Below are 26,074 nucleotides of genomic sequence, written 5' to 3' on the forward strand. Positions count from 1 at the left end.
ATTAGAAGGTAGCGCGTGTGACTATAGTAAAACTAATGATTTATTAATGCAGTGAAGACCCAGTTCTGTAATACCGGAAACTCACATACAGCGCTTTCCAACTAGTAATTGAAATATCAGTATTAAAAGGTAGCAATATTAGAAAGAGTATGGCTGAGAGGAATGCTGCCATCTCCTTAAGGGCTATTCCATATTATCTTGACCATTGGTGTTGATACCTATATATTTCATATAACCTATAGGGTAATTATTTTATCATCTATGCTGAGCTGAGAAACCAGATGTGGTCAGGAAGAATTGTTTTATAATGTCTAATGACCTATACCACATTTGGAGTTATATTTTAACCACTGCAGCTCCGGAACGATTTCCCCCTTAATGACCAGGCCATTTTTTGCGATACGGCACTGCGTTACTTTAACTGACGATTGCGCGGTCGTGTGAAGTTGTACCCAAATAAAATTAATCTCCTTTTTTTCCCACAACTATAGTTTTCTTTTGGTGGTATTTGATCACCTCTGTGGCTTTTATTTTTTGCGCTATAAACAAAAGAAGACTGACGATTTTAAAAAAATTTAATTTTTTTTTACTTTCTGCTATAATACATATCCGAAAAAAAAAACGTAAAAAAACAAAATGTCTTCATCAATTAAGGCCAATATGTATTCTGCTACATATTTTTGGTAAAAAAAATCTCAATAAGCGTATATAGATTGGTTTGCGCAAAAGTTATAGCGTCTACAAACTACGAAATAGATTTATAGACTTTACATTTTTTAAATTGTTTTTACTGGTAATGGCGGCGATCAGCGATTTTTAGCCGGACTGCGACATTGCGGTCAGACAAATCTGATACCAAGTGACACTTTTTGGGACCAATGACACCAATACAGGGATCAGTGCTAAAAAAAAATGCACTGATCACTGTATAAATGGCACTAGCAGGGAAGGGGTTAACATCAGGAGCGATCAAAGGGTTAACTGTGTTCCCTCAGTGTGTTTCTAAATGTGTGGGGGAGGTACTGACAGGAACAACACAGAGATCGCTGTTCCTGATTACTAGGAACAGTTGATCTCTATGTTCTCCCCTGTCAGAATAGGGATCTGCCTTGTTTACAAAGGCAGATCCCCGTTCTGCCTCTCTGTGAGAAGACAAGGCTTGGGACACTTGATACAGGAGTTTGCACTTCCATTCCCAGCTGAGACGCATGCTGTGCTTCCCATTTTACACACCGAATGACGGACCGGCCTCTGCCTCATCCCCCAGGTGTGCTGCTATATGCTGTACTTTACATTGGCATGTAAGTGCTTTTTTTATTAAAGACAGTATTGCACTATATTGCCTCTCTGTGGCTTGTTTATGGGTTAGCCATTCTTCACAGATTTAAAGATAAGGAGCGTTGGGTTTACACTTCAGAGTGTAATACTTTGAGGAATTATCCTTTTGAGGAATTACCATTCACCATTCCTGATTGAATGAATCTGATTGCTATTGGAGCTATATCTGGCTTGGAGGATCCCAGCTAGCGGAGAAAAGTTTTTTCCCTCTATTCCATGCCTGGTGGTCACTTTGCGGCCAGAGACATCTGGTGAGCAGATTTATATGACACTTCGGGTAAAGCACTTTTTGTTTAATAAGAATCAAGCACACTGCACTTTAGCAAGGCATGGTGTTGGAGTCAATACATATACAGAATTGAACTAATACATATGTTTTTTAGATACAATTTTATCACTTATGCTGGACTGTTTTGGTGTCATATTTTGATATATGTGCTAGTACATACGGTGCACTCACGCATGATTCGGTGATTTCATATTCATATACATATTTATATGGTTTTGCGCTCAATTTTTCTATTATTTTATGTTTTATTAGTTTTCACAAATTTTTGGTGCGGCATTACAATATTGATTGCTTTGTATCTTTGGCGCTATTGCTCATTTAATATTTTTCAACACAGAGATTGCCACGATCTCCATGTTCTCCCCTGTCAGAATGGGGATCTGCCTTGTTTACATAGGCAGGTCCCTGTTCTGCCACTCTATGAGGCGATCGTGGGTGACCAGCGGAATACAGGTCTGTCAGACAGGCGCATCAGCTCCCCCTCCATGCCGGCGGCATGCGCATGAAACATTGTACAGGTACGTCGTTTCGCGCAAAAGAGCCGCCCTGGCACAGTATATATGCGGTAGGCAGTCTTTAATTGGTTAAACCAACCTTTTGTCGTGTCTCCAGTTCTTGACATCTGTTTTTCAGCCTCCTTATAACTCTCAATCAGTTTAATCTAGAAGCAATCATTAGAGATGTTTTACTATCAGGATACATTTCGCTTATAGTGAAATAGAATATATATAGTGGTTTAAAAGTGTCTTATATACAGTACATGTGAATATAACTAGCTTTAAGAAATAAAACAATATACGGTAGATATAAAAAGTCTACACACCCCTGTTAAAATGTCAGGTTTCTGTGATGTAAAAAAAAAGAGACAAAGATAAATAATTTCAGAACTTTTTCCACCTTTAATATGACCTATAAACTGCACAACTCAATTGAAAACCAAACATAAATCTTTTAGGGAGGGGAAGTAAAAATAAAAAAATAAAATATTGTGGTGGCATAAGTGTGCACACCCTCTTATAATGGGGGATGTAGCTGTTTTCAGAATTAAGCAATAACATTCAAACTCATGTTAAAGTGTCTCTGATTAACCCCAAATAAAGTTCAGCTGTTCTGGTAGGTCTTTCCTGACCTTTTCTTAGTTGCATCCCACAGCAAAAGCCATGGTCCGCAGAGAACTTCCAAAGCATCAAAGGAATATCATTGTTTAAAAGTATCAGTCAGGAGAAGGGTACAAAAGAAATGTCAAAGCGATAGATATACAATGGAACACAGTGAAGACAATCATCATCAAGTGGAGAAAATATGGCACAACAGTGACATTACCAAGAACTGGACGTCCCTCCAAAATTTATGAAAAGACGAGAAGAAAACTAGTCAGGGAGGCTGCCAAGAGGCCTACAGCAACATTAAAGGAGCTACAGGAATATCTGGCAAGTGTTGGTTAGGTGGTACATGTGACAACAATCTCCCGTATTCTTCATATGTCTGGGCTATTGGGTAGAGTGGCAAGACAGAAGACTTTTCTTATGAAGAAAAACATCAAAGCCCAGCTAAATTTTGCAAAAATACATCTGAAGTCTCCCAAAAGCATGTGGGAAAATGTGTTATGATCTCATGAATCCAAGGTTGAACTTTTTTGACCATAATTCCAAAAGATAGGTTTGGTGCAAAAACACACATCACCAAAAGAACACCATACCCACAATGAAGCATGGTGGTGGCAGCATCATGCTTTGGGGCTGTTTTTCTTTAGCTGGAACAGGGGCCTTAGTCAAGGTAAAGAGAATTATGAACAGTTCCAAATACCAGTAAATATTGGCAAAAAAACCTTCAGGCTTCTGCTAGAAAGCTGAACATGAAGCAGAACTTCACCTTTCATGATGACAACGACCCAAAGCATACATCCAAATCAACAAAGGAATGGCTTTACCAGAAGAAGATTAAAGTGTTGGAATTGCTCAGCCAGAGCCCAGACCTGAATCCGATTGAAAATCTGTGGGGTGATCTGAAGAGGGCTGTGCACAGGAGTTGCCCTCACAATCTGACAGATTTGGAGTATTTTTGCAAAGAAGAGTGGGCAAATATTGCCAAGTCAAGATGTGCCATGCTGATAGACTCATACCCAAAAAGACTGAACGTTGTAATAAAATCAAAAGGTGCTTCAACAAAGTATTAGTGTAAGGGTGTGCACACTTATGCAACCATCTTATTTTAGTTTTTTAGTTTTACTTCCCGCCACCTAAAGATTTCAGTTTGTTGTTCAACTGAGTAGTGCAGTTTACAGGTCACGTTAAAGGTTGACAAAATTTCTGAAATGATTTATCTTGGTCTCATTTTTTTTACATCACAGAAACCTGACATTTTAACAGGGGTGTGTAGATCTTTTATATCCATTGTACATGCTATGCTTACTAGTTAGTAGTGCTAAACAGTGACTGTGCTTTATTGCTTTCCTGTAAATATAGAACAAATCAGCTGAGGCTCACTAAATGTGGCAAATAATTAAATCGCAGCAGTTGCCCAGTAAGGGTGCTAACTGCAAAGGCTGACATACTGTATCTCACAAAAGTGAGTACATCCCTCACATTTTGTAAATATTAGAGGTCGACTGATATGGGTTTTTCTCTGGCCGATGCCGATATTTAGAAATCGCGGTGGCCGATGGCCGATATATGATGCCGATTTTTTTGGGCAGATATGTTAGGCCGTTTTTTTTTTTTTTTTTTTTTTCCCTCCATCTCATAAAATCTAACAGTTAGACCCCTTCACACTTTCAGGCACTTTTGGGCTAAAAATAGCGCCTGTAAAGTGCCTGCAAAACGGCTCCCCTGCAGTCTCAGTGTGATATCCCGAGTGCTTTCACACTGAGGCGATGCGCTGGCAGGATGTTAAAAGAAAAGTCCTGCAAGCAGCATCTTTGGAGCGGTGTATACCGCTGCTCCATCACTCCTGCCCATTGAAATGAATGCGCACCGCTGCCGAAGCACCTGCAAAGCATTTCGGCAGCGGCGCATTTAGCCCCTTCCTCGGCCGCTAGCTGGGTTATAAGCGCCCGCTAGCAGCCGAATGGCGCCGCTAAAATGATGATAAAGCGCCGCTAAAACTAGCAGTGTTTTACCGTTAACATCTCCAGTGTGAAAGCAACCTTAAGTAATAAGTGATACAGAATTTTTTTTACATTTAAACATTTATTAAACAAAACAAACCTCCAGTCAGTACACTTGTATGTATAATTTAGATTAAAAAAAAAACTATATCTTAAATATTGAATACACAAAAACAGGTAATCAAAACTTTTGGACAAAAAATATGGGCTAACTTTACTGCTTAGTTTTTTTTTTAATTCATTAGTGTATTTTAAAAAAAAAATGCGTTTAAAAGACCGCTGCGCAAATACCGTGTGACATAAAATATTGCAACAACCGCTAGGGTCTCTGCTAAAAAGAATATATACTGTTTGGGGGTTCTAAGTGATTTTCTAGCAGAAAATACAGGATTTTTACTTGTAAGCAACAAGTGTCAGAAAAGATTTATGCCCCGTACACACGGTCGGATTTTCCGATGGAAAATGTCCGATCGGAGCATGTTGTCGGAAATCCTGACCGTGTGTGGGCTCCATCGGACATTTTCCATCGGATTTTCCGACACACAAAGTTGGAGAGCAGGAGATAAAATTTTCCGACAACAAAATCCGTTGTCGGAAATTCCGATCGTGTGTACACAAATCCGACGGACAAAGTGCCACGCATGCTCAGAATAAATAAAGGGATGAAAGCTATTGGCCACTGCCTCGTTTATAGACCCGACTTACATGTTTTACGTCACCGCGTTTAGAACGATCGGATTTTCCGACAACTTTGTGTGACCGTGTGTATGCAAGACAAGTTTGAGCCAACATCCGTCAGAAAAAATCCTAGGATTTTGTTGTCGGAATGTCCGAACAAAGTCCGACCGTGTGTACGCCCTATTAGTCTTTAAATGGTTAAACTGAGAGCTTCTACACACAGAGTTCAGTCCATTGATAAGTGTAAACATTGTATCTCTTCAGATTCTTTTTATCAGATTTGGCAGGCTGCCCAGAGAAGGAGAGAAGTCTTCACAGAAGACTTCAGGCAACTTGCTTTGACTTCTATTACAGAAGTCATTTGCAAGTCACATAATCTGCCTTTTTTATGAGCACAATCCGCCGATGCCGATTAAATAAAAAACGCCAAATATCCGCCGATATATCGGTCGACCTCTAGTAAATATATTATTATATCTTTTCATCTTTTCAACACTGAAGAAATGACAATTTGCTACAATGTAGTGACTGTACATCTTGTATAACAGTGTAAATTGTATGTCTCCTAAAAATAACTTAACACACAGCCATTAATGTCTAAACCGCTGGCAACAAAAGTGAGTACACCCCTAAGTAAAAATGTCCACATTGGGCCCACAGTGTCAATATTTTGTGTGGCCACTATTTTTTCCCAGCACTGCCTTAACCCTCTTGGGCATGGAGTTCACCAGAGCTTCACAGGTTGCCACTGGAGTCCTCTTCCACTTCTCCATGATGACATCACGAAGCTGGTGAATGTTAGAGACCTTGCGCTCCTCCACCTTCCGTTTGAGGATGCCTCACAGATGCTCAATAGGGTTTAGGTCTGGAGACATGCTTGGCCAGTCCATCACCTTTACCCTCAGCTTCTTTAGCAAGGCAGTGGTCACCTTGTAGGTGCGTTTGGGGTCGTTATCATGTTGGAATACTGCCCTGCGACCCAGTCTCTGAAGGGAAGGGTCATACTCTGCTTCAGTATGTCACCGTACATGATGGCATTCATGGTTCCCTCAATGAACTGTAGCTCCCCAGTGCCGACAGCACTCATGCAGCCCCAGACCATGACACTCCCACCACCATGCTTGACTGTAGGCAAGACACACTTGTCTTTGTACTCCTCACCTGGTTGCCGCAACACACGCTTGAAACAATCTGAACCAAATAAGTTTATCTTGGTCTCATCAGACCACAGAACATGGTTCCAGTAATCCATGTCCTTAGTTTGCTTGTCTTCAGAAAACTGTTTGCAGGCTTTCTTGTGCATCATCTTTAGAAGAGGCTTCCTTCTGGGACGACAGCCATGCAGACCAATTTGATGCAGTGTGCGGCGTATGGTCTGAGCACTGACAGGCTGACCTCCCACCCCTTCAACCTCTGCAGCAATGCTGGCAGCACTCATACGTCTATTTCCCAAAGACAAGCTCTGGATATGATGCTGAGCACGTGCACTCAACTTCTTTGGTCAACCATGGTGAGGCCTGATCTGAGTGGAACCAGTCCTGTTAAAACGCTGTATGGTCTTGGCCACCATGCTGCAGGGTCTTGGCAATCTTCTTATAATCTAGGCCATCTTTGTGTAGAGAAACAGTTCTTTTTTTCAGATCCTCAGAGAGTTCTTTGCCATGAGGTGCCATGTTGAACTTCCAGTGACCAGTATGAGAGAGTAAGAGCGATAACACCAAATTTAACACACCTGCTTCCCCATTCACACCTGAGACCTTGTAACACTAACGAGTCACAAGACATCGGGAAGGGAAACCGGCTAATTGGGCCTAATTTGGACATTTTCACTTAGAGGTGTACTCACTTTTGTTGCCAGCGGTTTAGACATGTTGAGTTGTGTGTTGAATTATTTTGAGAGGACAGCAAATTTACACTGATATACAAGCTGTACACTCACTACTTTACATTGTAGCAAAGTGTCATTTCTTCAGTGTTGTCACATGAAAAGATATAATAAAATATTTACAAAAATGTGAGGGGTGTACTCACTTTTGTGAGATGTACAAACAGCAATGTACATTTGTTTTAGTCTCAGTAAAATGTTATCATAGGAAAGACAAGGGACAGCACAACTGTTATAGTATATCCACTATCTACATGTCAAGGACACCTGTCTTACTCCCACAGAACAGATTGTAAAAAGTGAATGTATGTACCAAAGTGAAGGACCTTAGGTAGATGCAGAACTTGATCCTCTCTCAAATAGATCAAATCAAATTAAACAAGCAATAAGGAAGGAAAAATTAAATTAAACAGCAGGACTTGGTATTACTGGAATTCCTTCAGCTTTTCTGATGAGGTAATGCTCATTCTAGCAGAGTCTGTCCAAGGCTACCCTCTAGCTTAATTTTTCCTCCCCTTCCTTCATGTTTTCTTTTAACCTCCCCCCCAGTTGTTCATCTTTTTTCCTAATCTCATCCCTGATCCTTGGTACATCTTCCATCTATACCCTCAGTGGTTCTCTATCTCCTTTTATTTTCCCTCCTCTGCACTCCCATTTGTACGTTGAGAGTGCCAAATCTTATTTTGTACTGTTGTTGATAATACAGTGGGGCAAAAAAGTATTTAGTCAGCCACCAATTGTGCAAGTTCTCCCATTTAAAAAGATGAGAGAGGCTTGTAATTGTCATCATAGGTATACCTCAACTATGAGAGACAAAATGTGGAAACAAATCCAGACAATCACATTGTATGATTTTTGAAAGAATTTATTTGCAAATTATGGTGGAAAATAAGTATTTGGTCACCTACAAAGAAGCAAGATTTCTGGCTCTCACAGACCTGTATCTTCTTCTTTAAGAGGCTCCTCTGTTCTCCACTCATTACCTGTATTAATGGCACCTGTTTGAACTTGTTATCAGTATAAAAGACACCTGTCCACAACCTCAAACAGTCACACTCCAAACTCCACTATAGTGAAGACTAAAGAGCTGTCGAAGGACACCAGAAACAAAATTGTAGACTTGCACCAGGCTGGGAAGACTGCACAATTGGTGGCTAACTAAATACTTTCTTGCCCCACTGTATATTATAGTAGAACAAGGGACTCTTTTTGGAGCAAAGCGCCAACAATATAATCACATGCAAGGCACATTTACTACATTAATTTAAGTTTTTACTGGGCATAATAAAGGAAGTTCAGGAAATTCTTACTTTTTGGTCAATGCTTAAATTCATCGGCTTGTCAACATTTGTAGGAAATCCTGAAAAGAATTCAAAAAAACCACATCAGGGGATTAAACTTTTACATTTGCACACATCCTGTTCTATAGGCACCAAAAGCAGCTACTTGTATTCCCTGCATATCAGATCCTATTTTTATTATTGTTAAAGAGGAAGTAAACCCTCCTGCCAAAATAAAACTAAAAACACACCCTGCAAGATAAAGGCTTAATGAGCTAGTATGCATAGCATACTAGCTCATTATGATGTACTTACCTGAGAACGAAGCACCCGTAGCCTTCCTCGTCTCCCCCTCAGGCCGACATGTCACCCGGGGATTGCTCTTGGGTATCACGGCTCTGGTGCTCTGATTGGCCAGAGCCGCGATGACGTCACTCCCTCGAATGCGCGCGGAGACGCCGCAAACGGCACAGTGCAACTGAAGCAATGGCACGTACGTGGCTTAAGTGCGCATGTGCCGCATGACGTCAGCACATGCAAATACAGGTATATCTCCTAAACCGTGCATGTTTAGGAGATGTCCATTGCAGCTACAGGCAAGCCTAATTATAGGCTTGCCTGTAGTTTAAAGTGGTTGTAAAGGTTTACAACCACTTTAAATTTCATGGAAGACTTTTCAGCAAACCTAGATACTGAGTATAAAAGAGAAGAGAGGCGCCTCTAAGTGTAGGTAGCAATATGGTTATATTTAATGAAAGTACAACATTTAGCAACTCACATGGTTTATGATTAAAACAGGTACATCTAAGTATGCAGGCATCCGGGGTAAAGCTGTCCACATAGACTATCCTCCACACCGCCATCGCTGTCATCCCTTCCACACTGCGCTCCACGAGTGCTTCAAACCTCGCTTTCAGATCGCTCTACTGCAGGGTAGTCTTCCCGATCACGATTGCAAATTGATAGCAGTGAGAGCCGGCAGTGCGGAGGATGGTCTATGTGGTCAGCTTTACCCCGGATGTCTGCATATTTAGATGTGCCTGTTTTAATCAACACCCATGTGAGTTGCTAAATGTTTTATCTTCATTAAATGTAACCATATTGGTATATCTAGAGTCGCCTCTCTTCTCTTTTATACTCTGTAGCTTCTGCTGGATTTTGCTTCTAATCCCCTTGTAGAGGCTCCCATTTGTGGATGGACATTTTATGGTTACACAACCTATCACATTGCTATAATCTTTTTACATGGACTATAAACTGAAGGATTTATGAATAAATGGTTGTGGAATGAATCATCTGAGTTTCCATTATTTCTTTGTGAAAAAATTGCTTTGATATACAAGTGCTTTGGATTGTTTCCAGAACAAATTATGCTCACAATCCAAGGTTTTACTGTATCTTCAAAACTACTAACAGACGTTAGGTTTGAAGGATTGTTTGATCAAAAAAGACATTATCAGTCCACTGAGGTTTTATAAAAGAACAGTGGGGTAAATTCAAATTTCAGCTAGGCTGATCTTTCCAAGTAGTCTCTATGGTTCCCTTTCTCCCCACCATTCATAATTCTGTACATTGTGCATTACATCATCCTCACCACTTACCTCTATACTATGCTCTACATTCTGCACTGCATAATACTCTGTGTACACTATGATGTACTTTCTGTAGTTTTCTCTTTCTCTCTGTACACCAAGATGTGCACTCCACTCCATTTTTATCTCTATAATATACTGTAAATTCTGTACAATGCTCCACTTAGTAAACTGCACTGCCACCGTCTGTTGTTCCCCTCCAACCCCCTAAACCCTGAACAATGTCCAACCTTATAGTCCTTCCTGTGCCCAAATGGGCACCATTTTCTGGTTTACTGGGAGGGAATTTATTTTAAATGCATACCAGAGCTGGTTTCTGTTTGTGAAGACTTTGAGGTCAGTACAGCAACATTTGTTGTATCTGGAGGTACAAAAAAAATCTGTATTATAGGGTTACATGCATCGTAAAACATTAAAACTATACAAGGGCCATACCGAAAGCAATGCAAAAGTGGGCATAACTTTTTTTTATCAAAGAAGAACTTTTTTTTTTCTTTTTTATGAAAAAATGATGATGACATTTTGCTTCTACTTGAAACCCAATATTTACTTGCAATGAAAAAGAAGAAGAGGAGTTACTAGAGAGGAAGAGTTACTGTACCAACCAGTGTTATTTTCGTCAATGAAATTAACGGTATTTTAGTGGACTAAATTTAAAACAATGCAGATGACTAAAATACGACTAAAACAACATTTTAGCCAAAAGACTATGACTAAAACTAAATCAAATTTTGACATCAGAATTAACACTGGTACCAACATGTAAAACTTGAACAATCTATATAAGTTAGTAAAAAAAAGTTACACCCACTTTTGCATTATTTTTGGTATAACCCTAGTATTTCTTATGATTCAAGTGTCCAGAACACATACCCCACAGGTATTAATAGTGCTGGCTTCCCTTAGTTTTATAAGATGTTTTCCACCAAATAGAATCACAACTCTCCAACTTGGATTATGTTTGCCAGCTTGTTCTCTGCCCATCCTAGCATTATTTTATCTCTACCTACAGAGATACTTATTGGGCATAGTTTTAGTAAAAGATTTGCGTATCCAAAAATAAAACCCCACAGATGCACAAATGACACAAGCAACAATGCATAGAATTTAGAAAACAAATTTCTAGGGTGCAGGTGCATGTATAAATGGGAAGTGTAGATATGTTATACAAAATTGTTCACAGTAGCTTTTTAGTACCTGTCTACTGTGATATAGCATATGTGCAGGTGAGAGTAGGTTTGATTTACTAAAGGTAAATCGTCTTTGCAAGGAAAGTTGCGCTTTGCAAAGGAATTTGCTCCAGAGCTTAGTGAATGCGATGAAGTTTCATTTCATAGGCCTATTGAAGGAGCAGTGGCTCCGAGCGCGTAGCCTTCTCTCAACCTCTCTGCTAGCCCTCTTCCCTGGACGATCCCTCCCCTGGATACCGAACCCGGCAGCAGACGGACGACCTGTGACGTCATGCACGCTTCACGTGCGCTCCACGCCGGCCCCTAGTCTCTTCCTGATGGCCACAGAAGGAGCTCCCGGCTGGTAATTCACCTTCTGCAGCCCAGCATCCCTGCAGCGTCACCACCACAGGATCAGAGGGAACACCGAGGACCACATACCTATACAGATGAGCCTTTTATATGTTTTTATCCTGTAAGTGTGTTTCTACCTGGTGTCATTAAACATCATTTGTTAATACTACACTCAGGTGGCGCTTCCTTCTCTACCCCTCTCTCATCCATCACAGTGCCAGCTCTCTGAGGAAACAGCAGCCGCCTAGCCTACCAGCCTACTTTAACCATTACATTACCGGTTACCACTTAAACCTTGAATTTCCAGCCTGTCCCCTATGGACTAAGTTGCTCAGCCTTTTATATCTCCTGTTATATATGGACTTGTGTGTTTGCGCTTACAGTTACCAATACTCTAGAAGCAGACAGGAGGACAGAACTCCTCCTTCAGATTTTACGCCTCTCTTTGTAGCTGCAGCACCACCTTGTCTCCACCTCCTCGGTCTCGGCATTCAGCAGACTTCGGCAGCTGACTCCTGCCATCCTCTGGTCCTCCTCCAAACCCTTCGCTTTCTGCTTCCCAGTTCCACCGCCAGCTTCTTGTTGGTAGCAGCAAATGGTAAGGGGGGTGGCACTGTGATGTAGGGAAGGGTGGGGGACTTGCTCTGGACATCTAGTTTTACAGATACAAACGGCCCCTTTAAGGCCAACCAGAATGGCCCGCGATGAAATTGAGCGTGACACCCCTGGTCTAAACCGGCAACTTTTTAATATGCTAGCCTAAATTCCCTAAGAATTATATTTCACAAATCTTTCAGAATTTATATTGAATTATACATAGAAAAATCCTTATTTGTATATTACTTTTAGAAGAGATATATTTTTTTTAAACCTCTATATGCTCATGTGGTATAAAACAATACTGTAAAAATTAGAATCAATTATTATAAAATGTAAAAAAACATTCTTGACTTTGAGTCCCAGAAGTATGTACAACCATACAATACAAAGCTGATTTTTTCCCATGTATGCATGGGCCCATACACACGATAAGAATGTAATTAAAAAAAATTCGTCCAACGAACGATCTGCTGATTTTCGGATCGTTAGTACGGTGCTTTCGACAGCCGATTACGGTTTTTCGTCTACTCGACTATAACATTTGCCGTACGTGAACTCAATGTTCAATGTGATTTTCGTTTAATTAGTATGGTTTTCGTACAAAAAAAAATTGTAAGTCAGTTATGACTTTGTATGATTTCAGCTGCAGTGTGGCTTCTTAATGATACATCTAATGATTTACCCATACATGTAAAATGCTTCTTTACTTATAGTTGTGCTCAAAAGTTTGCATACCCTGGCAGAAATTGTGAAATTTTGGCATTTATATTGAAAATATGACTAATCATGCCCAAAAAAAATATATAATTATAACAGAAATCACCCAAATGGCCCTGATAAAAAGTTTATATACCCTGGAATGTTTGGCCTCGGTACAGACACAGAAGGTGGCACACACAGGTTAAAATGGTTATTAAAAGTTCATTTCTCACATTTGTGGCTTTTTAAATCACAATTAGTGTCTGTGTATAAATAGTCAATGAGTTTGTTAGCTCTCACTTAAATGCCCTAAGCAGGCTAGACACTGAGCCATGAGGAGGTAGAAAAGAACAGTCAAAAGACCTGCGAAATAATGTAATGGAACTCTATAAAGGTGGAAAAGGATATAAAAAGATACCCAAAGCCTTGAATATGCCAGTCAGTACTGTTTAATCCCTTATTAAGGAGTGGAAAATTCGGGGCTCTTTTGATGCCAAGTCAAGGTCAGGTAGACCAAGAAAGATTGCAGCCACAACTGGCGGAAGAATTGCTCAGGATACAAAGGAAAACCCACAGGAGAAATACAGGCTGCTCTCCAAAAAGACGGTGTGGTTTAAGGAGCACAATTCAACGATACTTGAACAAAAAAGAGCGGCATAGTTGAACTACCAGAAGGAAGCCTTTACTGTGCCAATGCCACAAAAAAGCCCAATGAGGCATGTCAAGGTGTTGTTGGGCATATTGTAACCAGGTTTTTTTGTGGAACTTGTGCGGTAATGGCTTCTTTCTGGCAACATTTTCATTTTTTTCATTTTCATGCAGCCCTTTTTTGTTCAAGTATCATCGTATTGTGTATCCTATTCTTAAAAACAACCACACCATCTTTTTCCAGAGCAGCCTGTATTTCTCCTGAGGTTATCTGTGGGTTTTTCTTTGTATCCCGAACAATTCCTGTGGCAGTTGTGGCTGATATCTTTCTTGCTCTACCTGACCTTGGCTTAGTATCAAGAGATCCCCAAATTTTCCACTTCTTACTAAATGATTGAACAGTACTGACTGGCATATTTAAGACTTTGGATATCTTTTTATATCCTTGTAAAGTTTCATTACCTTGTTATGCAGGTCTTTTGACTGTTCTTTTCTGCCCATCATGGCTTAGTATCTAGCCTGCTTAGTGCATCCATGTGAGAACTAACAAACTCATTGACTATTTATACACAGACACCAATTGCGATTTAAAAAGCCACAAATGTGGGAAGTTAACCTTTAATAGCCATTTTAACCTGTGTGTGCCACCTTCTGTGTCTGTACCAAGGCCAAACATTCCAGGTTATGTAAACTTTTGATCAGGGCTATTTGGGTGATTTCTGTTATTATTATTTAAAAAGGAGCTAAAAAACTATGTGATAATAAATGGCTTCATGTGATCACTATCCTTGAATAAAAGACAGTTTTTGGCATGATTATATTTTCAATATAAATGTCAAAATTTCACAATTTCTGCCAGGGTATGCAAACTTTTGATCATAACTGTATAAATGTGAGGCTGTCAGCTTACAGTGCTATTGCCCAATCCTTTACCCCGGCCTTCCTCCACTAATGCCCATTTATGCTTGTATTGTTCTGTACATCTCTGTTATCTTGAGTAGTCTGTAAATACACACGGTTTTTACTTTCTACCATTATTCTTTTTATAATAAAAAATAGGATTTTTTATAACAGCTTACCTGTAAAATCCTTTTCTTTCGATGGACATCATGGGACACAGAGCCACAGTAATAACTGATGGGTTATGTAGGTACCTTTAGGTATTGAACACTGGTCACACCCTAAGCAGGAAGTTCAACCCCCTATATAATCCCTCCCCTTCCAGGGATACCTCAGTTTTGTAGCAAAGCAATATAAGTGTATTAGAAGAGGGGCGGGTTCTCTGTGTCCCGTGATGTCCATCGAAAGAAAAGGATTTTACAGGTAAGCTGTTATAAAAAAATCCTATTTTCTTTCTCGAACATCACGGGACACAGAGCCACAGTAATAACTGATGGGATGTCCCACAGCAATGCCAACTGAGGGGGGGAATCACAACCAAGTAGGGTGCAATCAGACCTGAGGACCCTGTACCGCTGTCTGCAGCACACTACGCCCAAAGGCGATATCCTCATGCCTTCTCACATCCACCTGATAGAATCTGGTGAATGTATGGACTGAAGACCAGGTTGCGGCATTGCAGATCTGAGCCATAGAGGCCTGGTGATGCACTGCCCAAGAAGCACCAATAGCCCTTGTGGAATGTGCCTTGATCTGACCAATGTGCTTCGGCTGACCAATTTTTCAACCATAAGACTCTACGCATATGCACCAACCCAAGTGAAAGGCGAGAGGTTTGCATGATAGAATCTCTGATGGCGTCAACAACATAACATAAGGTCGCTGGAAGGTTAGCAAACCCCTGGGCCTGTTGTTCAGGTAAAACTTTGATGACCTGTTTAACATGGTCTCTTAAGTATTGACAGACTCCAATCGCTGCTACAGCAGGTTGGGCCACTGATCCTGCTAAGGAAAAAACATCCTTTAATAAGGATTCCATCTTTTTATCCACAGGATCCCTGAGCATCTGAGCGTTGTCTACAGGAAAAGTCAGACTATTATTAACAGAGGAAATGGCCGCATCAATGGCCGGTGTGACGGGAGGGCCCGTGGAACTCAGAATCTCTTGTTAAGTAGGGGATGCCCTTGTTTCAGCTCCCCATACACCTCTTATGTCTAAGTCACCCTGTGCCATACTGGCACAGGGTGAGTGAGAAAATATATCTTAGACTACTTAAAATGGGACAGTAATATTTGTCCACAATATCTCCCAGGATGTATGTAGAGACTATTCTTGGTTTGATTGATTCTTAACTCAACATGTTAATTGAGTGAGCTGATCACGTTGTCCACTATACAATGTAGGAGACTGGCCGACACCTATTGGAGCTTCTGCTATTGTGAGAAAATGTCCTGTGGTTGTACTTATGATAATTAACTCTGTTACTGTGTGAAGCTCGGTGCCCACAAGTCTGTGTCCTACAGGTCATGTCTCTGAGTCATCTGGTCTGGGTGGATGATTTGGTAGACTAGCTCATGTTAATTAGGTTAATTAGGTTACATTTGTATTGTTAGAGTAATATGAGCAGGAGGGGGGAACCTCATCTTTTCCTGTATATAAGACTGTATTCTGGTTCATTTGAAGTTAGTCCATGTTAGCAACAAGCAAGTGTCACCTTGTTTTGTGCTCAGAGAGGTTGGAATATCTGATATCTGTACCCAGACTACAAGGAAGTGGTATACTGATGGAAGCATAGGCCTATTGAAGGAGCAGTGGAACATTTCGTGACATTAGTGGCAAGCAGCGGGACACTTCCTTCAGTCTGGGACATCCAAACTTCCACCTGGATCCAAGGTCCGGATAGCAGGAGAGGAGAGGAGAGGTACAGATACTAGCCGCCATGGAGGAGGAATTCAGAAGGAGATTGCGAGAGATGCAGATACAGCACAGAGGACCAGTATCAGAGCAGGTCCTGCTGGGATGGTGTGATTCTATTCGCTGCAAACTCTGGAAAGAAGCGCTAGCCCATGAGCAGCGACACCAGGGAAAAGTTCTCCCCTCCATCCCTGAAAGGTACTGGTCGCAGTACGGATTGCGGGTACGGTTTTTGGGAGAAAAACCGCACAAGGAGCAGACAGCTGAATTAAGCAGGCTGGTCTGGGCAGAGATGTAGCTGGATGAGAGCTACAGAGCCCTCCGGTGGCATGTATCCCAAGCATGTCCCTGGATAGCGGATGACAGCCCAACGGAAAGCTTAAGCTACGGCGGCTTGGGACTGTTGTATGTGAAGCTGAGAGGGGACCCTAACTTTGGGAGTGATTTGGAGTGGCGGGTGGACAAAATCATGGATTTCAGAGAAGGGCTACTGAACATTTCGGAAGTGCACTGGGCACAGGAAGATTTGGAGTTTCTGGTCGTTCAGGAATGGGAGCTGGAGATTGCCTACAAACGGCTGCTGGACGTTGCTCAGTGCCAGGGCTGGACTCCCTTTGCCTGGGACTATCAGGAATTACCAGTTGACAACTCTGAAATCCTGGCTGAAGAGTCGGCAATGTGGCAGAGTAATGCCAACCTGCCCCAGCAGCTATGGAGGCGGAGGTCTTATGGCGGATGCAGCAAGTGCTGACTGACCTTGATGATCCTGTTTCTGCATGGGATGATCTTGGATGGATGCCTGTCCAGCAGCATGCCAGAGAATCGGCAGTGGAAAATCTGGAGATTGCCATCCCCAAAGCTGAAGTGCTGACAACAGGGCAGAGCTCTGCTAACCTCTGCCCAGCACTGATAGCATCTTCTGGGTTCCATGGACAGGAGATGGTGAACCTCTATCCCCAGACACCAGTTTAAGAGGTAGGGGATTTAATAGACTTTTCTGCTGAGGAAGAACAACCTGATGAGCCTCCAGCAGAAGAGCTGGTATTGGGCCAAGCTTCACTGTGCTCTGTCCAGCACCAACAGTAGGATCTGTGGAGTTACAAGGAACTTCCCCAGGTGAAGCACCGGCAACAACTACAGAGTTCCAGGGAGGCGGGGCAGTCGGCTTCCCTTCCCAACAGTTAGCCGGAGCAGATTGTGTGGGGTTTTCAGCAGAAGGGCTGGCAACAGGGCCGAGTACTGCTGGACTCTGCCCTCAACTAACAGAGGATGGATTTCCTGTGAAGGTGGATGGGGCTTCAGTCTCCACCTGTATACCCCAGGGATGCTGTGCAGTCGGCCCAGATCCCCAACAGCATGACGGAGTGAGCCCAGTCACCCTGTCTTCTCTCCAGCGGCAGAAAGTACTCCAGGGAGAAGGGCCAGTCCAGGCATCTCCCCAGTGGCAGATATGTTCTCTGAGAGAGGCAGAGGTTGGCTGGGTGAGTAATGCTTTGTTTGGAAAAAATTGTTTGGGGTACTGTGTGGGTACAGGCATTAGAGGACTGGAACTACTGACTAACTTCGGAGTCAACCCATCTGGGGTCTCCTCCTGTGTTAGTCTTCTGCCGAAAGAGGAGAGATGTGACGGGAGGGCCCGTGGAACTCAGAATCTCTTGTTAAGTAGGGGATGCCCTTGTTTCAGCTCCCCATACACCTCTTATGTCTAAGTCACCCTGTGCCATACTGGCACAGGGTGAGTGAGAAAATATATCTTAGACTACTACTACTTAGACTAATTAACTCTGTTACTGTGTGAAGCTCGGTGCCCACAAGTCTGTGTCCTACAGGTCATGTCTCTGAGTCATCTGGTCTGGGTGGATGATTTGGTAGACTAGCTCATGTTAATTAGGTTAATTAGGTTACATTTGTATTGTTAGAGTAATATGAGCAGGAGGGGGGGACCTCATCTTCTCCTGTATATAAGACTGTATTCTGGTTCATATGAAGTTAGTCCATGTTAGCAACAAGCAAGTGTAACCTTGTTTTGTGCTCAGAGAGGTTGGAATATCTGATATCTGTATCCAGACTACAAGGAAGTGGTATACTGACGGAAGCACTCAAGCGGAGTGTGGGACGTTCCGTGACAGCCGGTATTCCCCACATCTTAATAAATTTTTCTTCCATAGGATAAAGTGTTGAAAACTTTTTCGGCGGAAGAAATCGCTTATCTGGGTGACCCCACTCAGAATAAAGGAGCTTTTCAAGCAAATTATGAACAGGAAAAGCATGTGCTGTTTGAGAAGGTTTCAGCGACCCCAAAGAAGAAGAGGATTCCTTAACAGATTCAGGTACGGGCAACTTAAATGTGGAGCGGACCAATCCAGTAAGGATCTGTACTAAGACTTTCTCCTCTTGGGAAGCCGAAGAGGGTCCCTCTCCACCTGATTCCTCCGAAGAGGAATCATCTGTCCCATCCTGATCCTCTGAAAGGGATTCATCTCCTTTATCCCAGAGCTCCTCTGCCTGAGGGTCTTGGGAAACAGAGGAAGGCCTATTACGTTTTCTTCCACTGAGTGAAGCTGTAATCACGGCCATTAATCTTTCCTCTAATCCAGTAATGATTGAGGAAAAAACCTCTTGTGTAATGTTTACAGGGGCTGAAGTGCCGGAAGCAGGTACAGCCCCTGACCCCAACGGCTCTCCCTGGCCAGCCGTCCCTGGCTTCTCAGGGGGGGAGGATGCTGCAGACAGGGGGTCCTCAGAACCTGAACGAGATCCCCTAGTGTCTCTGGTTCTGGGGGTCCTTGAACCTCTTCTACCCATAGTGCAAAGCAACAAGGTGTGAGGCATCCAAAATGAACACTGACTGCTGAGCGATGTAGTCTGGCAAAAGCCTTGCTACCAAATGCCCAGTCCGGTGTTACCTTAGTAAATGCAGCCTAGAAGAATGCCTGTGTCCCACCTTACATGCGACTGTCAGCTCTGTGTCCCTCCAAGGCTCAGAGCACCTGTAAAGTGTGCTTTAAATGGCCATGCTTCTGGCACTGTGGGCGTCTAAGCACGCTGACACTGTGCTGACACCCCCCTCTGCCGCCCCCCCCCCTTCGTTTTTTATTGAAAAACGTGCGCTTCCCGCGCGAGCCTGACCCTTCCGAATAAGCATGGAGGAAGGCTGGGGGTGGAGGAGGAAGGAGAGAGGCCGGCAGCGATGGGGTCTGCATACCTGCAATGGCGGCGCGGCGGCGGCGGTGACAGTGCGGTGTAAAACCACCTTACAGCCCACTTGCGGCCTCCCCCTAGCCTGGGGGGAATATCCCAGAGGAGAAAATCCCCCGTCCCATCCTACCTGGAGCCGGTCGGAGGAGCTTGTACAGTGTCGAACGCTGAGACAGAAATCAGCATGAGAAGGTATGTGCTCTTGGCAGCCCCCGGTGGTCACAATAAGCATTGCATGCATTTACCCTAAAGGAGAAAAACTACTAGAATTCAAAATTCTGTGGAATCTCCTCTTACCTTATCCAGCCGCAGGGTGCTGTATACACAGACCCAATCTTCACCTCTCACGGTGGGCTCCGTTTAAAAAAAACGTCAGAGACTGGGGCCCCCTACAAATAGGGGGATCCTGCAGTTCTGGTCCTGTAAAGCACCCAGCCAGAAATTAAGAGATTTAAAGCCATTTTCTGATCTGCGGGGTCCAGCTCTCTAAAAAGAGAAGCATTACAGGTAAAACCTCGTTTCTTCGGACACGAGGCCCGGGTACCATCCAATTCGGCCATGAAAGAACACTTTGAATGGATCCGGTTCACTGGCTTGCCCCAGTATAGGATATCAGGATATTCCCTTTGGAGCTTCAGCACAGGACATCTTTACACGTCCAACACCTAAGACACTGACGTAAAAACTGTGGTATCCCTGGAAGGGGAGGGATTATATAGGGGGTTGAACTTCCTGCTTAGGGTGTGACCAGTGTCCAATACCTAAAGGTACCTACATAACCCATCAGTTATTACTGTGGCTCTGTGTCCCGTGATGTTCGAGAAAGAAAGATATATATGTATACGTGTATATTAACGCTTGGCAAGCCCAAAGCAACACATTTTATGGGCAGCTGGGAAATCTGAACTCACCAGAATGGATTACAGGGTCTTCATCTGTGTGTGTTATCTCCTCCACAGACATGCATTCATTTTCCTCAAGGTCACCAGGAGAAGCTGGCTTGTCCGATGTCTTCCCTGCATCCATGATTACTATAAAAAAAAATTAAGGGTTAAATGAAACGATCTTCTGTCTGTTATGCTTTCTCACTTGCTGCCACAATTCTTTTATTATTTAAAAAAAAAAAAATTAATTTATATATAATATATATATATATACATATTAATCCTAAATTCACTTTGCGCTTTGGAATAATTGTAATCAAAAAGCCAAAATAAATGCACAAATTATGAAATTATTTCACAGCAGCCACCTTACACTGCAGCAGCATTCCACTGTTGCTCCAATTTTCATGCAGCGCTGTTTGAATATTGGAGCAACAGTGGAATACTGCCCTTGTTTTAAAGTTTCATGATATGTGTACACATGTTTATTAACATTTGGGAAAGTCAAGCAACACATTTATGTGCAGATAGAAAACTCTGAGCTCACCAGAAAGGAGCGCAGTTTCTTCATCCATGTGTGTTACAAGCATGGGTCCATTTTCCTCAAGGTCACTAAGAGAAGCTGACTTGTCCGATGTCTGCCCTGCATCCATTATTACCATAAAGAATAATAAAGTGTTAAATGAAGCAACTTAAAAAGTTTTCAACACAAAATTCTATCTGTTATGCCTGCTTACTTGATGCCACAATTATTTTCTTATTAACCAATTGCCTGCTGGGCACTTTTACCCTCTTCCTGCCCAGGCCAATTTTCAGCTTTCATCACTCTCACACTTTGAATGACAATTGCGCGGTCATGTATCATTGTACAGAAATGACATTTTTATCATTTTTTTTTTACACAAATAGAGCTTTCTTTTGGTGGTATTTAATAATCACTGTGTTTTTTGAGTTTTTTTTGCTAAATAAACGAAAGACCGAAAAATTTGTAAAAACAAAAAAACAAACGTTGTTTGTTATATAATTTTGCAAAGAGGTCATTTTTCTCCTTCACTGATGTGCGCTAATGAGGCTGCACTGATATGCACTGATAGGATGCACTGATGAGGCAGCACTGATAGGCAGTACTCGTGGGCACTGTTCGGACTGCACTGTGAATCAGTGCTCTGATTATCAGTGTACATGTCCCTTTTACACAAGCCGGTTATCGGCTTTCCTCTCCTCATGCTGTCAGAGTGAGGAAAGGAATGCCGATAACCGGCTTCTGTTTACATTGTGATTGGACAACAGCTGATCATGTGGTATCCTGTGTCTGGTGGGTGTGATCACGGGAGGACGTCATATGACTCCCTCCCAGAACTGGCTGGCCGCGCTTTAGCCGTCATTTGGCTATAGCACAGTTGGCAAATGGTTAAAAAGTTACAGTATATATGTGTATACATGTTTATTAACACTTGGGAAAGCCAAAGCAACACATTTATGTGCAGCTAGAAAACTTTGAACTCACCATAAAGCAGTAAAGTGTCTTCATCTGCATGAGTTATCCCCTCCACAAGCATGGGTCTATCTTCTGGGGGCTTACCAGGTGAAGCCGGCTCATACGCTGTCTGCCCTGTATCCATTATAACTATAAAAAAAAAAAAAAATAAGCATCAAATAGAGTTGATGTAAATACTATTCAACACAAAATTCCATCTGCTATGCCGTCTTACTTGCCACCACCATTCTCTTTCTTATTCAAAAGATATATATGTGTATACAGGGGTTGGACAAAACTGTGGAAACACGTATGGAAAAGAACAAAATTAATACCCAATATAGTGTTGGGCTGCCTTTGGCATCCAAGATGGCCTGAATTCTCCTGGGAATTGACAAATATAAATCTTGGATGGTGAATAATGGAATCTGATACAATTCTTCATGCAAAAATCTGGGTCACAGTCCTGCACAATGTCCTTTTGTCTTTCGGCCAGTTGACCATGTTGACTGCGCTTATGCCTCTCAGATGACGTTCTCCCAGGAATTGTATATGCCGTTTTAACCTTTGATACTGTACCTTGCAACACGACAAATACTTCAGTCACAAGGGGCACCAGCTAAGCGGGCACCAACAACTTGCCCTCTTTGAAACCCAGTAATTTCTGACATGACTCCGTATTACTAGCAGGGCACACAGTGAATGACGAAAGTGAAGCTTCTCACCTGTTATCTAGGTGTCTCACACAGTGGAAGTAAAAGAATGTTACATCACTTCCACTTTCAACGTGAAACATGTCATCACTTTCACAACTGCAAATCATGTAGTGTTTCCAAATTTTTGTCCGACCCCTATACATGTATGTTAACACTTGGCAAGCCCAAAGCAACACATTTTAGGGAAACCCAGGAAACCTGAACTCACCATAAAGGAGAGCAGTGTCTTCATCTACATGTTTTATCTCCTCCACAAGCTTGCATCCATTTTCCTGATGGCTACTAGGAGAAGCCAGCTTGTCCAATGTTTGCCCTGCATCCACTATTACCATAAAAAAATATTACATGTTAAATAAAGCAACTTTAATACTTTTCATTACAAAATGCTGTCCTTCTTACTTGATGCCACAATTCTTTTCTTATTAAAAATATACAGTATACTGTATGTGTATACATGTTTATTAGCACACGGTAATGCCGAAGCAACACATTTTTTTGTGTGCAGCCAGAAAAATCTGAGCTCACCATAAAGTAGAACAGTGTCATCATCTGCATGTGTTATCTCCTCCACAAGCATGCATTCATCTTTTGGGGACTTATCAGGAGAAGCTGGCTCATCTGCTGTCTGACCTGTATCCATTATTTTAACAAAAAAATAAATAAAATAAAGCTGATGTAGATACCTTTATACATTTCTACACAAAATTCCATCTGTAATGCCTCCTTACTTTCTGACACCATTATTTTCTTTTTGAAAAGATACAGTATATATGTGTATACATGTATAGAGATGTGCACAACATGTTATGTTAGAATGATTTGTTTTTGGAATTCATTTCCTATATTTGGATTTGTTTCGTATATTTGTTTTTCCGAACCGATTCATATTTCGAAAGCTATTTCAGAAGAATGGCTATATTCTTTTTACTGTGTTAATTTGTTAATTCAGGAGATTATTTCTGCACTTTGTTTGGGCTGGATGGATGTAGATCCATCAGAATCATAAAAATCTGAATTAAATTAATTTTTTATCCATTCAATATGTTATGATTTGGAGATTCAGAGATTCGGATGGATCCACCTCTCAAGCGTCTCCTCTCCAGAGAGAATAAGTTCAATGCTTGCAGTCTTTCCTCATAACTGAGATGCTCCAGTCTCTTTATTAGCTTTGTTGCCCTTCTCTGTATTTTCTCCAGTTCCAGTACATCCCTCCTGAGGACTGGTGCCCAGAACAGCACGCCATACTCCAGGCGCGGCCGGACCAGAGTCTTGTATAGTGGGAGGATTACCATTTTATCTCTGGAATGAATCCCCTTTTTAATGCATGCCAATATTCTGTTGCCTTTGCATGCCAATGCTGAGACTGTCATCTTTTAGGGCCCCCAGGTCCTTTTCCATCCTAGATTCCCCCAGAGGTTCTCCCCTTAGTGTATAGATTGCATTCATATTTTTGCCACCCAAATGCATTTTTTTACAGTTTTCTACATTAAACCTCATTTGCCATGTAGTTGCCCACCCCATTAATTTGCCCACCCCATTAATTGATCTTCTTGCAAGGTTTCCACATCCTGCGTAGAAGTTATTGCCCTGCTTAGCTTAGTATCATCCACAAATACAGAGATTGAACTGTTTATCCCATCCTCCAGGTCGTTTATGAATATATTAAATAGGATTGGTCCCAGGACAGAACCCTGGGGGACCCCGCTTACCGCACCAGACCATTCCGAGTATTCCCCATTTATCACCACTCTCTGGACTCGCCCCCGTAGCCAGTTTTTAATCCATGTACTCAACCTATGGTCCATGCCTGAAAGAACTTAGTTTGTACAGTAAACGTTTATGGGGAACTGTATTGGATGCCTTTTGCAAAATCCAGATACACCACCTCTACTGCCCTTCCTTTATCTAGATGGCAGCTCACCTTCTCACAGAAGGTTAATAGAGGTGAACATAATAGAGGTGAACATAATAGAGGTGAACATGAACATTTAACATAGAGTCACAATCTAGGCCTCCAACTTGTTTTAATTTGATTGAAGATGCAGTAAGTCCAACATACTGTATCTATTCTAATACCATTCAGAGCTGTCATAAAATCAGGTCATATTTTTATTTCTAGACAGAATAGGACAAACAGGTGATTGGATGTCATAGGTAACACCTCATTCAGTTTACTTTACACTTTGTTAATATTTAGTGCCACCTAAACTACACAGCTCAAATAATCCAAAGAATGAAGGCTCGGGGAAGGGTTGATTTTTTTTTCTACAAGAAAATAAAACATACCTGAATTTCTAAGGTCTCCATCCACACTACTCAAATATTTCTGAGTCTGTTACAAAGAAAGTAAGATTAGTACACCTATAGTAGTAAGTTTATATATTTTATTTGTCAGATGTATGACTGCACATTGTCTTACTTGTTGGGAAACAATACAGTTTTCTGAAGTTTGTTCAGTGGTTGCACCACCTACATATGTAAAAATAATGATAGACATTACTCTGATGGAAAGCCATGGAATAATGCATTTCTTGAGGTAAATAAAAGTAAGACAAGAAGAGAAACAAAAAACAGAACCACAACATATGGAAATGAAATAGCAGGATATTTTTTTTTAAAAAAGCAAAGGTATATGTTTATAGATACTTATATATAGTCATGCTGTAGAAAAAAAACGTTTTTTGGTAGTCCTGCCTTTTATCAATGCTAAGAACTGTGGTAATTGATGAAGTGAATCTGACTGATTTGTTTTGCAAGCTTTCATTGCTTAGTGGGAGGCGTTTTTGAGGCGGTTCCCATTCATTTCAATGGAGAGGAGCGTTTTTGATGTGCTTTTTTGGAGCATGTTAAGGGAGCTAAAAAAAAGCGTAACCAAATACGCTCCTCTCCATTTAAATGAATGGAAACCACTTTAAAAACGCCCCCACTAAGCATTTTTGGTGCAGTTTGAGTCACATATACTTTTAAAATAGCACCAAAAGCACTCCATTAACGCATAGGCATTTTACTGGAAGTGGAATTAAAGGCAAAACCTAACTAAGGGCACTTTCACACTGATTTGCTTCAAAACTGCTAGTAAAACACTTATGCACTTTTTGTGCAGTTTTTAAAAGGACATGCGACTCAAAAACTGCACAAACAATACTTAGTGGGGGGAGTTTTGAGGCGCTTTTGAGAAGGTTTCCATTCATTTCAATGGAGAGGAGCGTTTTTGGTGCACTTTGTTTTAGCTCCCCAAACATGCTCCAAAGATGCTGCAAGCAGGATTTTTTTTCACCACAACAAAAGCGCCCTGCCCCAGTGTGAACACATTCATTGATTTTAAAGGGAGCCATTTTTCTTAAAC

At 41.7% G+C, this 26,074-nt stretch overlaps 1 protein-coding gene across 3 annotated transcripts in view; it reads right to left on the reverse strand.

Moving 5' to 3' along the window:
* The window catches only part of LOC141127055 (uncharacterized), a 174,829-nt gene that overhangs the window by 14,536 nt on the left and 134,219 nt on the right, over positions 1 to 26,074 (reverse strand). The window contains exons 24-33 of one of the 3 annotated variants that reach the window (XM_073613198.1): positions 25,148 to 25,197; positions 25,015 to 25,060; positions 23,254 to 23,358; positions 22,937 to 23,041; positions 22,043 to 22,162; positions 21,083 to 21,178; positions 20,563 to 20,682; positions 10,473 to 10,529; positions 8,607 to 8,656; positions 2,222 to 2,288 (exon numbers count right to left, since the gene is read on the reverse strand). In XM_073613198.1, the coding sequence (XP_073469299.1) occupies positions 2,222 to 2,288; positions 8,607 to 8,656; positions 10,473 to 10,529; positions 20,563 to 20,682; positions 21,083 to 21,178; positions 22,043 to 22,162; positions 22,937 to 23,041; positions 23,254 to 23,358; positions 25,015 to 25,060; positions 25,148 to 25,197 (816 nt within the window). Of the gene's footprint in view, positions 1 to 2,221; positions 2,289 to 8,606; positions 8,657 to 10,472; positions 10,530 to 20,562; positions 20,683 to 21,082; positions 21,179 to 22,042; positions 22,163 to 22,936; positions 23,051 to 23,253; positions 23,377 to 25,014; positions 25,061 to 25,147; positions 25,198 to 26,074 lie in introns of all 3 variants that reach the window. The other 2 variants (XM_073613197.1, XM_073613196.1) reach the window with 2 other exon arrangements.

This window comes from Aquarana catesbeiana, linkage group LG02, assembly GCF_042186555.1.
Source record: "Aquarana catesbeiana isolate 2022-GZ linkage group LG02, ASM4218655v1, whole genome shotgun sequence".
Classification (NCBI taxonomy): Eukaryota; Metazoa; Chordata; class Amphibia; order Anura; family Ranidae; genus Aquarana; species Aquarana catesbeiana.